The sequence below is a fragment of the Penaeus vannamei genome, chromosome 9, assembly GCF_042767895.1.
Source record: "Penaeus vannamei isolate JL-2024 chromosome 9, ASM4276789v1, whole genome shotgun sequence".
Classification (NCBI taxonomy): Eukaryota; Metazoa; Arthropoda; class Malacostraca; order Decapoda; family Penaeidae; genus Penaeus; species Penaeus vannamei.
The window spans coordinates 36,378,547-36,395,021 of record NC_091557.1 but is presented as its reverse complement, the minus strand read 5'-3'; the positions used below and the strand labels follow the sequence as shown (position 1 = coordinate 36,395,021).

At 38.8% G+C, this 16,475-nt stretch overlaps 2 protein-coding genes across 4 annotated transcripts in view; one reads left to right on the top strand and one right to left on the bottom strand.

Moving 5' to 3' along the window:
* LOC113820685 (divergent protein kinase domain 2A) overlaps positions 1–7,166 on the top strand; it is a gene marked incomplete in the record, with an annotated part of 12,452 nt that extends 5,286 nt beyond the window's left edge. For both annotated transcript variants that reach the window (XM_070125680.1, XM_070125681.1), the window contains 3 exon segments: positions 1–227; positions 3,678–3,790; positions 4,115–7,166. In XM_070125680.1, the coding sequence (XP_069981781.1) occupies positions 1–227; positions 3,678–3,790; positions 4,115–4,336 (562 nt within the window).
* Positions 7,167–7,324: 158 nt separating this feature from the next.
* The window catches only part of LOC113822817 (uncharacterized), a 67,298-nt gene continuing 58,147 nt past the window's right edge, over positions 7,325–16,475 (bottom strand). Inside the window, exons 1-10 of one of the 2 annotated variants that reach the window (XM_027375345.2) lie at positions 14,422–14,944; positions 13,506–13,599; positions 13,224–13,278; positions 10,209–10,349; positions 9,905–10,067; positions 9,580–9,676; positions 9,286–9,462; positions 8,888–9,028; positions 8,530–8,727; positions 7,325–8,376 (exon numbers count right to left, since the gene is read on the bottom strand). In XM_027375345.2, the coding sequence (XP_027231146.1) occupies positions 8,323–8,376; positions 8,530–8,727; positions 8,888–9,028; positions 9,286–9,462; positions 9,580–9,676; positions 9,905–10,067; positions 10,209–10,349; positions 13,224–13,278; positions 13,506–13,599; positions 14,422–14,432 (1,131 nt within the window). In that variant the 5' untranslated portion in view covers positions 14,433–14,944 and the 3' untranslated portion in view covers positions 7,325–8,322. Of the gene's footprint in view, positions 8,377–8,529; positions 8,728–8,887; positions 9,029–9,285; positions 9,463–9,579; positions 9,677–9,904; positions 10,068–10,208; positions 10,350–13,223; positions 13,279–13,505; positions 13,600–14,421; positions 14,945–16,475 lie in introns of those variants that run through there. The other variant, XM_070125679.1, reaches the window with a different exon arrangement.

Sequence of the window (16,475 nt, the reverse complement as noted above, 5' to 3'; positions counted from 1 at the left end):
AGATTATGTTGGACCTACACTGACAGAACAGGGCGATGAACCTTGGATTGTACGAGCAGATTATGCCCGACAGTTGCTGGAAATGGCACAGCAGTTTTCTTCTGGAACTTTTGCCCTCTACTTGACTGATGTGTCACTTGACAACTTTGCTGTCGGTGATGATGGCAGTGTTAAAGTTATAGATGCCGAGAACATTGTTATTGTTGACACAACTTCCAGAGGACTCAGTAAGTAGGAATTTAGAATGTTGTTTGAAGAATTATATTTAAATTGAAAAAGTAAATTATCTTTTGTAAAATGAATTGACATTTTCAATAGAGTAAGTGAAAAGAATCTTCTGTAGTTTATAGTCAACTAACTTGAGTTAGATGTTCCACTATATAAACAGTCCTCAGCTGTTTCCAAGAAAATACAACTAATTTTGCTTGGTCTTTTCTTCTCCCCTTTTCTTCTTCTGTATCTTCTTCATCCCCTTCTTCTAGCCCATTCTTAAGGTGTGAAAGCCGTGCTGAAAGGTTGAAAAACTGGCTTTGTGTCAGTCATGAATGGCCTCCGGGAGCCATGGGCACGGTATTCCCTTGGTTAATTGCCTAGGTCCTTATGGGGACCTGGAGGAGTGGACCATTTCTTTTCCCCATTTTATTCAGGCTCACCACGGCCAATAATAAAGATTCTTTACCCTTGATAGGGGCATTAAGGCTTGCCTCTTCATCAACTAGCCCATCTGCTGCTCCTCCTTTGACCACATTTCCAACCACTGCTGATGCAAATAATTACTCCTTGATGTTTATTGACAATTCTATCCATTCCAAACCACCCACCTTAGGGCTGGATTCACTATCATGCAATTGTAATGAATTTACCAGCGGTCATTTACCATTGCATTTACCAGTGATGGTAAAGTGGGATTCACAAAGAGATGGTAACTTGCATCGACTATGTTACCATCGTAAAGTAACTCATTTTAATGGTAGCCAACAGAGGGCTCTAGTAAAGCAATTCCACCAATCAGCAAGTGTCATACATGATGTTTTAGATTCCTTTGGCCAATCAGAACGATTTTTTTAGGCATTGTCACAGTTTAAACACCATTTAAGCAGACATTGAAGAAATTAATGAATATTTATTAAATTATGTCCGTCATATGTGATCTTGATAGACTTCCCTTGATATATATTGTATAAATAAAGAACAAATATAACACTGCTATATTGATATATCATTGTTTACCACAAACCAAAGAAACAGCCCTAACAGTTTTAATTAAATTATCTATTTCTCATCTCAAACACAATTTTTATTCATCACCGTCTCTCGTGAATTAAAGGAAATATTTCTATCTCATTCTTGCCAATACTTTTTGGAGATTGTTGTCCTACCTATAATTTTACAAGAATTTGTGTGGATTTTATGATAGCTAGTTTCATGTGAAATTTGCATTTCTTCACTATGTCCATATTGTTTGCCATCATATTAATGATATTAGGTATAAAAACAAAGCAAAGACTTTGCTGGAATATTGATTTTTGGACGAGATAACATGTGGTGACATCGTCTTCCCAGAAGTTACCAGTGCTCCGACCACTGGCAAAATTTACCATGGTAACTCCAATGGCAAGTTGTTAGTGAATACCACCACTGACTGTTCACCGTGGTAACTATAATTACCATTGATTTTACCATCTTGAGTGCATTAGTGAATCCAGCTCCAGGTTATTATTCAACCTCCAGATTGCACCCCTTCCTCTCTCCCAACATTCTCCTCTTCATCTCCTACTGCAGTCTTCTTCAGTGTCTACCCCCACTTCCCTTATTACTACTCTTCCTCCTTATTGTCCTCTCCCCCACAGAACTACACTCCACACCACCCCATCTTCTTCTCACCCTCATCTTTCTACTGCCTCTTATCTCAGCAAACCTTTTGAGTACTCTCTTTGGGCCTGCCAAGTGGTATCAGTTCTTTGTGACCCCCCCCCCCCCACAGCCCCCTACTCAGAGAATACCCTTCTTTTTCAATAGTGCCTCTAAAAACAAGTAGGCAAAGCTACCTTTCGCAGTCGCTCTGATTGTCCAAACCTTGTCACAGTTATGTCAGAATCCCAAGCTTGGGCACTATATACCCTAACTGATCTTACCAGCAAATCCATTCCTGCCAAACTTCACCCCTCTTAATACTTGTACTGGAACTGTTTCTATCACTACAAATGCATTTCCTATTTACAACAAGAACTGGTCAGCCTGTGAAAATCACTACTTATCTGCCTCGCTGATTATGATGCAGTGGCAGTACAGTACTACACTATTCCTCCCAGAAGCCAGCATAAATCAATCATGTCAATATTGCCAAGATTAGCTTCCATAGACATGACCTCTCCCATGAACTTTATATTTGTGGATTGTCCTAAAATGTCCAACCATATCGACCCCTTCCTCATCAATGTCAGAAATGTTGGCGTTTTGGCCACCTTGCCAAACATTGTTGCTCCACAGCTCGCTGCCCTCTATGTGCCCAACCTGGTCATGACTGATCACTCACATACACGTGCCACCTGTGGAGACTCCCATATTGTATTTGATAGGAGCTGCCCTGCCTATAAGTTTGAATGTGAGGTAGCAATCCTCAGATTCAAACAAGGCATCCCTCTATGTGAGGCTAGACAGGAAGCATGATGATGAGGTTTTTCTCTCTCAACTTATTCCAAATCTCTCAAGATGTTTCTGCATCTCCCCCAGTATCTCTTCCCTATACCCTGGACCATACTACCTCTACTTGCCCAATCTCCCAGTCAAATTCTTTTCCCAATTTAAATCCAGATTCCCCAATCTATACACTTCCCCAGTACCTACTTGAAGCACCAGGCAACCCAAATGTTCCACTCCACCCTCTCCTACCACATAGTCTCCTACACCTTCTACTTCTTCTGCTCCTCAGATATTTATCCCCTCTTCTCCTCCTCACAAGAGAACCTTTGTTTCTCAGTCCTCTTCACCCAACTCCCCTCCAGAAACTCTTGAAAACATCCAAAACTTCAAAAAGATGACCCAAGGGAACACTCCACTCCTGCATCCACCATCCAATCCCTCTGTTTCTACTCCTACATTTAAAGTATCTTGCCAATATCCACCCTTCTCCTCCTCAGGTTCCCCCCACCCCCCTTCCTTTTACACTCTCGCAACATACCCCATCCTCTCTACCACTCCCACCTGAATGCTCACTTGAATCTCTTCTGTCACAACAGTGTCCTTCACCAGACCCCTTCACTCCAGACATTCATCCTTATACTCTACCACCTTCCCCAGTCCCCATTTCTCATCCCCTGGATTCTTCTCCTCCTACTTCAACAGCCACCTCTGTTTTCCTTGAACAATGTCCCTATTCTTTCCCGTCACAGATACATTGCAATTCACTCAATTGCCCTACCCCCTTATCCCTCCACTTTCTACAAATCTCTCCTCTACTTCACTTGCTCCCCTCTTTTCCCTTTTCACTACCATACTATCCTATAATGCTCTCTAATTATGACATAAACATATTTTATCTTAATCTTTAACTCCTCTTTACCCCTTTTCATGCAATATTTTACCACAGTGTTTATGACATTTGATGTTTAGTACAATTATTTGTTTAAAACATTAAATGTTCATATATCATTTCCTATAAATATGATATGTTTCAGATGTCACAGAGCATGTGAATGATGGATTTGGATGTGCTGATTGTTTGAGCTTTTCTTATGAAGATCTCTGTGGTCATGTCTCATCAGATCATAATTTCTATGCTGTGTGTAAGGTATGTAAAAACTCGGCCTTTTTTTTTTCTTTCTTTCTTTCTTTCTTTCTTTAGATTTGCTTGCATATACTTATTACTGTTACTCCTTTTACTTTTTTGTAATATTATACAAGGCTGAAGAAATCTGACTTTCCTAGTTGTACATTAACTTATTTTAATGCTCTACATTATCTCGATTTTTACATTGAAGTGCAGGAATTTGTATCGGTCTAATTTTATATTGAAATTGAAGATTATCATTCTAATAATCTTATCTTATCATCAACCTCATAACGAGTCATGAAATTGCATCTTAATGATATCGCTTATTTCTGCTTTGTACAGGGAATGCTATCATCATCTGCATTTTCTGAAGACCTTCCTCAAGGCCTTCTACACAGCCCACCAATATGGCTTATCAAGAAATTCCCGGAACTTTTTCCCCTTGTTGAAAAATGTGGTCATCATCCTCTCAATAACCCTAACAAGCCAACACCAAATAGACGAGCAGCAGCTAGAGATCTCCATACACTTCTAGTCAATATTATAGAGCAATACTATACATAATAAAGTCTCTGTTACTACACAATTGTTTTAGTGATGGCAGGTTGACTCTTGATTGTTAATGTAGAAGAAAAATTAAAGTTCTATTTCTTTGTCTCCACCATTTTCATATTTTTACACTATTGTTTTGTGAATTGAAGCAAGCAGAAGCTATAAAGTAATGCTTTTATAATTTTTTTTTTTTTTTTTCTTTTTTTTTACTTTTTTTTCTATAATCAGTTAACATAAAAGTCAGATTTCAGTTCATATGAGATACTAGTTACTTTGCTAAATCCTTTCCCACCAGATGGCATGGGAGTACGTGCCATGGCTGTTGTAGACCAAGTAGTGGGTAGCATCGCATCAGGATCACTCCTGCACCATCAGCTCATCAGACAGAGCTTGTTCTCCTATAAAAACAGCATCATTTGTATGGTGAAACTTTTAGGCAGTAAAACCTAAAGTGGAAAGTCAAGAAAAAGAAAAAAATTATATCAATATAAGCTTTTGGGTATCTAATATTGTTCGCAAACTACCAAACGAGCCAGGCACCAACGGGAAACTGTCAACTGAACACCAGTAACCCTGTGTTAATGGCCTGCAAACCAAATTTGTAACCAAGGGTCATTGGGTTAAAGCAAAATCAAATAATATTATAGAACAAAGTAATGACTAAAAATATTAATATAGTAATTGATTATGTTATAAATTTATATTCTCTCAATACACTAAATAAATAAATTTCACAAAGAAAAATATATTCAAAGAATTTCAAGAGCCTTAACAAAATATGAAGAATATGGAATCTAGTAGCATACAAACATTGTTATCTTACTCTTTATTTTTAACAGAAAAAATACAAGAGCTTTGACTTAAAATTAATATATAGAAGTACAGCTGACAACAGAAATAAACAAAAATACTTAAATGGTAATATCCAATAGCTTAATATAATGGTTATAGTGACTCACCTGAAAGCAGATGAGAAATTCTGAATAAAGGCCTTATTACAGGAACAAAAACAAAATACAAGACAGATCAGTCTGTTCAATGGTTCTAAACTTTTCAAGGTAGACCCAACAAGACCTTTGAATCAATATTCATTTTTTCATAAGAGATAAACTTAACATTTATGCCAAACACTCGCTAAGCAACTTTACTGACACATAAAAAGCATATCATCAGAGCAACTTTACGGACAAGAAATACTTAGGAACACTCACAACCAAACACATTCTAAAGGGATTATAAAATCGCCATTCCAGTTTGGTGAAATTACATTTCATTCATGGAAGCAAATATCTGCATTCTTAAAAATATGAATAACCACCTTTAAATCTACAGAAGACTGGACTTATGGAAAACAATGGTAAACACTACCTTGTGCTGACAGAAGAGTCAGTTATTTCTTTTTTGTCTTTTTGCAAAGATTTTCATTATCTTTTCAGTTTTCATTACTGTATTTTCTTAAACGGTTCTGGCATGACATCTGCATTACTCTGGCAGTACCCAAACTATGATCTAAACAATTTTTACACAACTGTACAAAGTACATTTCTGAAGTGTCATGTTCTATGCTAAATTAAATAATAAACACCAGAAAAAGATCCAAGGAAAAGGAAGAATATTGAATAATTGTTTTGAGCATCCATTCATACAAATATACTACTAAGAATTACAACTGCATTCCATTAACATTAACCAGACAAAGGACAGTCTACCTGAGGTGGTGAGGCCTGGAGGAAATCTGATGAAACAGATGAAAAATCCACATCTGGCACTCTTTAAAAACATTCAATATTTGCAAACTTTGTATCATTGAGCACATACTGAACAAATATCCTTCAAGATAAGCAAACTGCCTCGCATACCATATACAAATAAAGTCAAATATACTAAAAAACATCATATTCAAATACTTCTTTTTGGTATTATGTAGAAGCAAGTTATAGAGAAAAAAATCTATGAGTAAATTGATGGTCTAGCTCATTTCATGACAATAAAATGTTTAATCACCCTAACATACTTTATCACAGGTTTACAAACTTGATACTGAAAGGTCCTGGCAACATACACAATTTAACACCGGATATACACTGATCACACCCTGACATGAGTGAAGTATACAATTAAATTCTAAGGATAAGCAATACTACTATATATATAAGAACCTGATGATCTAAGCACTGTATATTTAGACAAAAATTATTTTGTCTGAACATTTTCTAAACCGTTCACCCATAGAATCTGAATTGACCTCAAAATATCACATTACCATTTATTTTGGCTTGTTACTGTTACTGTTGCAAGTTGGGATTATTAGGAGGTATTTTCAGTTAATCTATGACTTGAATGAGGGCATCTTTATTCCTTAGTTTGCTTAACTTTTTATTGAGCATAAAAATGTGTGAAACTACTTTGATTGATAAAACATGGTAATCATTACTCATGAATATTTGCATAAAACTTATACATCATTGGTCTTCATAAACAATACATTATTGGTCTTTGTAAATAATTGATAAAATCTAGATTTCCTTTAGAAAAATAAGCATGATGAATGGGAAGATTAATGATCAAATAATGGTTGCCTTTTTTCAGGTTACTTTAGCCATCATAAAAGTTTATGGTTGTCTCCTCTATGAACATACTATTTGCCTCCCCTTCCCCTTCCCCTATCAGTTCACACATTAGTTTATTAGTACTTTCAGCCAATTAATCTGTCTTCAGCTTCCCTGTATTCATCAAAAAAGGATAACTGATGGTCACATTAACTATTTAATCTGTGTTTATATTTAGCAAATGTGTGGACAATTATTGTTATGCTTGATATATTAAAAATTTGTTATCTGTTTCTCCTTATATTATTAATCTATTTATTGGTTTTCCTTTTCCATACCTTGATGGTAAATCTCATAAATACTATTCAGACAATAACAAAATTATTTATGCATGCACAATATGCACAAAAGGAAACCAAAAAAGTAAGGTTGATCTATTAAAAATCTTGACTATCCTACTATTTTATTCAAAAACATTTAACAATTTCTGCTTTGCACAACCAGTGGTCAAAAATGAAATTTAACATTTTATCAAATGAAGTATCACCATCTTGCTAAAAACAAAATCCTATATAAGTAGCTATTTGATCTCAAAACAAGTGCATACTAACACAGTTACACAAATATAGTCTATTACAGCTAAGAGGTAAATATTTGTTAAAACAAATTTTATGCCCTCCATGTACATGAGTATAAATGCAGTACATATTCACATGCATGTGTATGTATGCATATCTAAATGTAAGTGTATATATATGTATATGTAAATGTATATGTATATATGTGCTTGTATACATGTGAATGTGTATATGTAAATGTATACATGAAATTGGATGTGTACATGTGAATGTGTGTATTTATGAGTATATGTATATGAATAAATGTAAATGTGTATATGTATGCATATGCACAGGTGAACATGTGCCAGTTATATATGCATTTATGTACATGTGCACATATAAATATATGCATGTGTATGTGCACTGATGTACATGTTCACATGCCCATGTGTGTTTGTGTACTAATGCATGAGAGTGAGAGCGAGAGTGAGAGTGTGCCAATGTGAATGTGAATGTGCATGTGAGTGTGTGAATGTGAATGAGTGTGTGAATGTGAGTGTGAATGTGAATGAGTGTGTGAATGTGTGTGTGTGTGAGTGTGAGTGAGTTAGTATGTGAATGTGAGTGTGTGTGTGAGTGTAAGTGTGTGTGAGTGAGTGTGTATGAGAGTGAGAGTTATTGTGTGCGTGTGCATTTATAAACAGTCAGTGCTACAGCCATGCATTCAATGATTTATAGAAAAATACTGTTCTTTGGCTTCATTTACAGTATAAAAAATTAGGCACTGGGTGATTTCCTCTTCCTTTCTCCTCTCTTTTTCTTTTCATTTTTGTACTTAACAAAAGGTGTCATTTTGCTATCATCAGACCAAGCCTTCAGCTGACTACTTTTATAAATCTTGATCAGACACACTTTGCTGCAGGTATTCTGAGTAGAGTTTTTTCTGTTGCAAAAAGGAAAAATTAAAATGAAACACAAATATATAAAAGAATAACGCCTGTTCAACACATCATTCTCACTAGACCTATGATATGGGACACTTATAATACCACATACATTTACAAAAATAATCAAGAGGAAAAAAAAGATAACTTACCTTTTGTCCCTTCACATGGGAATTAACATATTCTCGCTTTTCAAGCAGGGCCTTCTTTGAGCGGCGCTGTAAAGTGGGCCTCGTCTTGCTGCAGTAGCGAGAGATAATGAGGAATGTGCCAGACACAATTAGCACAACAGCAAGCACCACCATTTGATTATCCTCACCAATGGCCATCCAGAAAGATGTTAAAGGGGCCTGAAAAACAAACACAATCTAAATACTTCAACAACTCTGAGTTAAAACAAAAGGAAAAAAAGAGAATGTATAAAATATACAATATATATCTTGCACCAAAAACATTTATCTAATGAAAATATATGCTTAGTATGACAGACTATGGATCAGTAAGACCTACCATATAAGTTGCTAATGTGTCAGCAAGTGACTCTCCAAAGAGATTATTAACAAGTTCCTTTGGAGCAGAAGAAAGGAGAACTTCCAGCATCAGTATAATCGGTAGCAGGATTCCAAATAAGGAGAGTCCCATCCCTTTTGCCTGAAATATCAAGCACAGTTTCCATTAGGCATTTTGTGCATCTCAATTTTTTGTTAATTATATACTACTGTTTTTGAATGAAACCAGATTACCTAAGCATATCATAAAATAAGAAATCTTAAAATTATATAGAGCCAGTATACTAGTCGTTCAGTAGGAAATTATCATGAAACAACTCTAAGAAACAGAAAACAAGTAAAAAAGACATACTTTATAATCCAAGAATTTTACTTAGCACTCAAGCGTACAAGGCTTACCTTAGCACGAAAATTATAGGCCCTTGAGGTGTTATCAGCTTCAATGGCTTCATCAACAAGTGTTGAAATCTGGTCACAGTCCCTTTCCAATTGGTTGAGTGTGTTCTGGATTGTCTGATTAATAGTCTTCTCAATGTCTCGGCAAACCTCTTCAATTTGGTTCACACAGCGACTTCCCTGAAAAATAAAAAATTGATTAAAAATGTCATCACACAGGAAATCCATACTAATATTTTCAATGTGATCTTAAAGAATATCAAAAGCATCAAAGCACACACAACATCACTAATGTACCTTGTTTGGATTGGGAATGTAAATTGTTGGCATATCAAAGCCAGTCTTGTTAAGGCCTGGACGCTTACATAATTCTTGTACAATTTGCATCATTACCCTGTGAGAAAGAGGAAAAAATAATTATTCAACTCCATCATGAAAAAATTATAAACCTTTGATAATACTAACAACTTAAAAGATTAGCATATAAACATTCAATAATTCTAATTTTGAAATTCACAAAACTCATCTATGCTCAACCTTAAAAGCCTCCTAAACCTTCCTTTACCATTTCTTTCTTTTTCTTTTTTTTCAAGGAAACCAATGTTGGAATATCTTTTCCTACCTCTGCCTGTCACTCTCATGACCTGCTTCATCAGCTTTGGAGAGGTAGAAGCGAATACGTTCTGAATGAGTTTCATTCAACTGCTCCACAATGTTTAAAGTTCTCTTGCACAATGCTTGGCCAATTGGGTCAAAGAACACAAAGATCAAATCACACAGGTCACCTGAAAGTATTAATGCTTCTTTAGTATGATTCACTAGAAGTAATAAGATTCACTTCACAGAATAGGATTAATGACTTTTTGTCAACAATGTTTTTCACATACACACAAAAAAAGAAACAATTCTGGTTACATCAAACTTACCCAGCCAAAGCATGGACTGATTAACATCAAATGGATACTTCATGTCTCCATCAACCAGACCAGGGGTATCAATAAAAGTTACCAGACTGAATTTCTTCTGCTTTGAAGTGCTAATCTCTGTATTCAAGTAATCCACAACACCTGTAAGGAAACCAGACAAATTTCAGTATTAATTCATGTCTTCACATAACAGCTATTATAACAAACGTGCAAAGATTACATAGGTTCTTTTAAGTAACTTTGAGCTATAGTATAATAAAAATATACAGTAAACCTTTCATTACATGTATATCGCTATATATTACTAAGTCAGTATGTTGATCACGTGGCTCTGGGTTGCTGTAGACTGCACATGTTGAGAACAGCCCTTCATTGGGCAGCTCGCTATGTAATCTCGCTAGGAGCCCAAAGAAGAGACATCCTCAACACATAGACCTGAAGACCTCCACACAACTGATACAAATTGTCTTCCTTAACAAATATGTAACAAACCTTGAGAAAAAAATTGTAAGCCAAAACACCTATAATAATTAATGTCTTATTACTCATGCACTAAAAATTTAATCAGATGTATCATATACCTTTTTAGTTAAAGGCATGATGCATTCACACTCCTTAGAACAAAGCAGTGTAGGTACTACTCTTCTTCTCCTTCCGTGAATTCCAGCACTAACACCTGTCATGATGGTAAACTGCTATGCTTCAGAACCAATATTCAACACTATGATTTGGTACAGAGAGCTCTGTTCAGGACCAAGCCCAGGACTTGACTGCTGAGGGACAGCTACAGGACAACTTATATATACCCAGTATGGGTGACGTCACAGAAAGACAGTGCTTATCACCCCCAGCCACATACTCGGTTTCATGTTACACTCTACAAAAACAAACTTTTCTGGATAAAATCACCTATGAACATTTAAATAATTTCCATGAACATAATAACATGTGGAACGAAAGTATCTAAGGATCTTTATCATCATTTTGCATTAAAATAAATGGAGTTTAAATGAATATACACTGAAACTGGTCTCAGATAGGTTCCAACCAATCAGACTAAGCCACATACATCTTCCAAAAAAAGACTGTGCCTCTGATATACCTGAATTCAAAAACTTGTACAGTGCTTACATGCTTATTACAGCAGAACAATCTAACCATGAAATCAGTTCATTGAGATTATTGCACTTATACTCAAAGGTCATCTCTTTTAAGCTTCTTTTAATGCTGTAAAAGTAATGATGAAGAACAAAGGAACAAATAAAGACAAATCTGATGGGCTGTATCTCACACTTTCTCAGCGTTGAACCAAAAGCTAACAGGATGTTTTGGAAATCAAGAGTTAAGTAACTCTTGTCATGTGATTCTCCCTAAAATAAAAGAATATTACATATCTATATTTATTCACTACAGCAGAGAAAGAGAGCTTTCCTATCTTTAGGCTTATATAGGCTTTGACAACTGAAGTCCTTATTTCCAGAAACACAAAGTCTAGAGTTTAGAATAAGAAAATCCCTATGTGAAATCTTCAAACTATCAGTGAGAGACAAAAACAGATAGGACACAGCTGTGATTTCCGCACACGTGCACAAGCGCCCCACAGACAGAGGAAGAGTGGTAGATAACAGTCACACCAGCACCAACACATTTTTTTCTCTCTCTCCTCTCTTTATCTCTTTTTCATTTTTTTTTTTACACGTTACAAGTTATGGCAGAATCATTTAGTATCATGCTTGCAATTATGAGAATTTAACATTTTACATATCAAAAATCATACTCAGAAAATAATATGTCATCTACATATAGAAAATGGTTCTACAAAAGACTGTTACACCCACAAAAGCTTATCAATCCTATTATAGTGTATTTGGTCTCAAATAATAAAAATGGAAATAAATCACAAGGCATTTCAAAGATAAAAAAAAGAAGTATTGTCATAAGCCAAAAAGGACCAGATTCCAACTAGGTTTTGAATTTAATACTGTAATGTCAAATTTACATCTAACAAACTTCACAGATTCATGGTTCAACAATCCATTAAACAGCAATGTGGTTAATATCTATTAGCCCCATGTTACATGGCTCCCAATGGAAAACAGTACAAAAGGAAATCTATTCCCCCTACACCCCACACACATGAAGTCACTCATAAGAATCATAACATAAAAAGAGTAAGAGTTGGAACAAGAAAGTCTAATATCAAATGTTAACCAGTTTTATCAAACACTATCAATTTACTTTGGTTCAGCAAATATGTATAGAACAACAACAACAACAACAACAACAACAACAACAACAACAACAACAACAACAACAACAACAACAACAACAACAACAACAACAACAACAACAACAACAACAACAACAACAACAACAACAACAACAACTATAACTATAACTATAACTATAACAACAACAACAACAGCAACAACAGCAACAACAACAGCAACAACAACAGCAACAACAACAGCAACAACAACAGCAACAACAACAGCAACAACAACAGCAACAACAACAAAATACATGTAGTTTCCTATGAAAAATATATATACAAACTGTCATTACACGTGTCGATTCCCCTACTGCATCATCAAACATTATTAATTCACTGCTATGGAGAAAATGTGACTGGAAATATATCTACAAATAGGTGGGCACTGAAGAGCCTATTGGTAGTCTTACATGACCTCACCCAATATTCCCCTTCCTTGAGTTTTCAGGAAAAAATGTATTTTCACTATTGCTATTAGCATCAATGCTGTTATTATTACTTTTGACATTATAATTATAAAATTATAAACAATACTAATAGCAAAATAAAAATAATATAAAGTATTTCCAAAATTCAAGGAAAATGGTAATCAGGTGAGTTAGGACAGACTAGTGATTGACTCATTGGTGACTAAGCATTTGTGGAGCCATCTTCATGTAAATACAATTAATAAACTAAATACACTGAGAGCATGGCAAGTCTATACAAGCCATCCCCGGCGGTTAACCAGTAACATTACTCACCCTCAATGTCTTGCAGGGGCTTGAAGTGGGGATAAAGATGAAGTGTAGCATTTCCCTGGAAAGAGATGAATAGAATAAAAATATATAACACTGACCAATCAAACAAAATCTTTAACCTTTTACCATGTCTGATCCATTTCAATCATGATTTCAATTTTCTGAAACATGCACACATACTGTCACAAATTCACTTCAATGCTATCTTCTGTATCTCAAAAAAAAGCAACCTAAGTGTACTCTATTCCTCAAGATGTTTAGTAAACACACAAAAACAAGGCTTACAGTAAGGGATTCCCGCTTCCTGCCACTGGTAATGAAGGTGAAACCTTGGGTTTCAATGGCCACACCAGTCCTCTGCACATGTTCTTCAATATACCTGGAAAAGATATGCTAAACCTTTAGAACTCTGTAAGCTCTTTCTATAGAAACAGGGCATCCTTCCAATAAAAAATTATATCAGTGTGTCTAAAAATAAAATCATGATATGTGGACAGAGTATGGGAAGGAAGTGAAAAGTAGGGAAGGGAAGGGAAGGGAAGGGAAGGGAAGGGAAGGGAAGGGAAGGGAAGGGAAGGGAAGGGAAGGGAAGGGAAGGGAAGGGAAGGGAAGGGAAGGGAAGGGAAGGGAAGGGAAGGGAAGGGAAGGGAAGGCAAGGGAAGGGAAGGGAAGGGAAGGGAAGAGAAGGGAAGGGAAGGGAAGGGAAGAGAAGGGAAGGGAAGCGAAGGAAAGGGAAGGGAAGGGAAGAAGAGGGAAGGGAAGGGAAGGAAAGAGATGGGAAGGGAAGGGAAGGGGGAAGGGAAGAAGAGGGAGGGGAAGGGAAGGAAAGAGGGAAAGGAAGGGGGAAGGGAGGGGAAGGGAAAGGGGAAGGGAAGAGGAAAGGGAGGGGAAGGGGAAGAGGAAGGGAAGGGGAAGAGAAAGGGGAAGGGAAGGGGGATAGGGAAAGGTGAGGGAGGGGAGAGGAGAGGAGGGGACGGGAGGGGAGAGGAGGGGAGGGAGGGGAGGGGAGGGGAGGGATGGAGAGACAGACAGACTGACAAAGTGAGAAAAGGGAAAGGGAGGGTTGGAAGTAATAATGAAGTATGTAGGCAAAGGAAAAGGGGAAGAAGAAACATTAAGACAAAGAAAGTGAAAACAAAAAGAGAAAAAGAGGGAAAGAAAGGAAAAAGCAATAAATTATCAAAAACATACTGCTCAGTACCTGTATATCATCACGTGTCTGATATGCACATGCAAGTTTAAAAGTATGATGTACAAATCTTGCAAACCATTTTTAACACTAACATTCAAGAATACTTGAAGGTCATATTTGTAATTAATATTTGCAAGTCATTCTTCCTTTAGCATTGAACACATATCCATATGCATACTATATCGATGCTAAGACTCACTCATACTCTTTAAAGGACATACATAATGAATAATTTTCTTTCATACTTGCAATTCCTGCTAGAGCACACAAAACTTCTGTGGTATCTAAAGTTTCTAATAGTAAAATCCAGTCTTTTATTCACACAAACTCCAAGCCCATTACACCAAATAATATATGAAACATAGAATCACTAACAAGTCATTGAGGCTGACATGCACACTTAATAATCCTACTCCAGCCGAGACAATATTTCTTAACAGTCTGCACAATATATGTATAAACCCACGTATTACCCTCTCAAAATCACTGCACACCTTACCAAGCACCAACCACACAGTACTCCAGGACCAACAAAAATGATGACAGTCAAGTCAGGGCCAGGTGGCTGGGCGGATGTGTGTGGGGCATGAACCCTTGTTTGCACTCACTAGCCCCTGTTCTGCACCCTTCCCCCACCTCTAGAGCCAGTACAACTTCATGTGTCCTTGGAATGAAGAGATGAAGAGAAGGGGGTCTGTGGAAAAAAAAAGGATATGGGAGGAAGATGGAGACACGAGGGAAAAAGGAGGGGCGGTGAAAAGATTTGAGAAAGAATGTCTTCACCAGTCTAGGCGGTGCAAAAAGTGAGGAAAAAGGGGATCAAGATATAGATTAGATATGTATCAAAGGGTGGGAGAGGGAGAGAGGGAGAGGAAGGGAGGGGGAGGGGGAAGTGGAGGGGGAGGGACGGGAGAAGGAGAGAGAGAAGGAGAGGGGGAGGTGAAGGGAGAGGGGGAGGTGAAGGGAGAGGGGGAGGTGAAGGGAGAGGGGGAGGTGAAGGGAGAGGGGGAGGTGAAGGGAGAGGGGGAGGTGAAGGGAGAGGGGGAGGTGAAGGGAGAGGGGGAGGTGAAGGGGGAGAGGGAGGTGAAGGGGGAGGGGGAGGTGAAGGGGGAGGGGGAGGCGAAGGGGGAGGGGGGGAGGTGAAGGGGGAGGGGGAGTAGGTGAAGGGGGAGGGGGAGGTGAAGAGGGAGGGGGAGATGAAGTGGGAGCGGGAGGTGAAGGGGGAGCAGGAGGTGAAGGGGGAGCGGGAGGTGAAGGGGGAGCAGGAGGTGAAGGGGGAGCGGGAGGTGAAGGGGGAGCGGGAGGTGAAGGGGGACGGGGAGGTGAAGGGGGAGCTGGAGGTGAAGGGGGAGTGGGAGGGGGGAGGGGGGAAGGAGAGGGAGAGGGAGAGGGGGAGGTGAAGGGGGAGGGGGAGGGGGAGGGAGAGGGAGAGGGAGAGGGAGAGGGGCGAAGGAGAGGGAGAGGGGGAGGTGAAGGGGGAAGGGGAGGGAGATGGGGAAGGGGAGGGGGAGGGAGAGGGGGAAAGGGAGGGGGAAGGAGAGGGGGGAAGGAGAGGGAGAGGGAGAGGGAGAGGGAGAGGGAGAGGGGGAGGGGGAGGGGGAGGTGAAGGAGGGAGAGGGGAGGTGAGGGGGGGAGAGAGGGAGAGGGAGACAAGAGACAGAAACAAAGAGGAGACGGGGGAGGGAGAGGGAGAGGGAGGGAGGGCAAGGGAGACGGAGAGGGAGGGAGGGCAAGGGAGACGGAGAGGGAGGGAGGGCAAGGGAGAGGAAGAGGGAGGGAGGGCAAGGGAGAGGGGGAAGGAGAGGGAGGGGGGAGGGGAGAGAGAGAGGGAGGAAGGGAGGGAGGGGAGAGAGAGAAGGAGGGAGGGAGGGGGGAAGAGAGAGAGGGAGGGAGGGAGAGAGAGAGAGGGAGAGAGAGGTGGGAAAGAGGGAGGGAGAGAGGGAGGGAGGGAGGGGGGAGGGGAGAGAGAGAGGGAGGGAGGGAGGGGGGAGGGGAGAGAGAGAGGGAGGGAGGGAGGGGGGAGGGGAGAGAGATAGGGAGGGAGGGAGGGAGGGGAGGGGAGA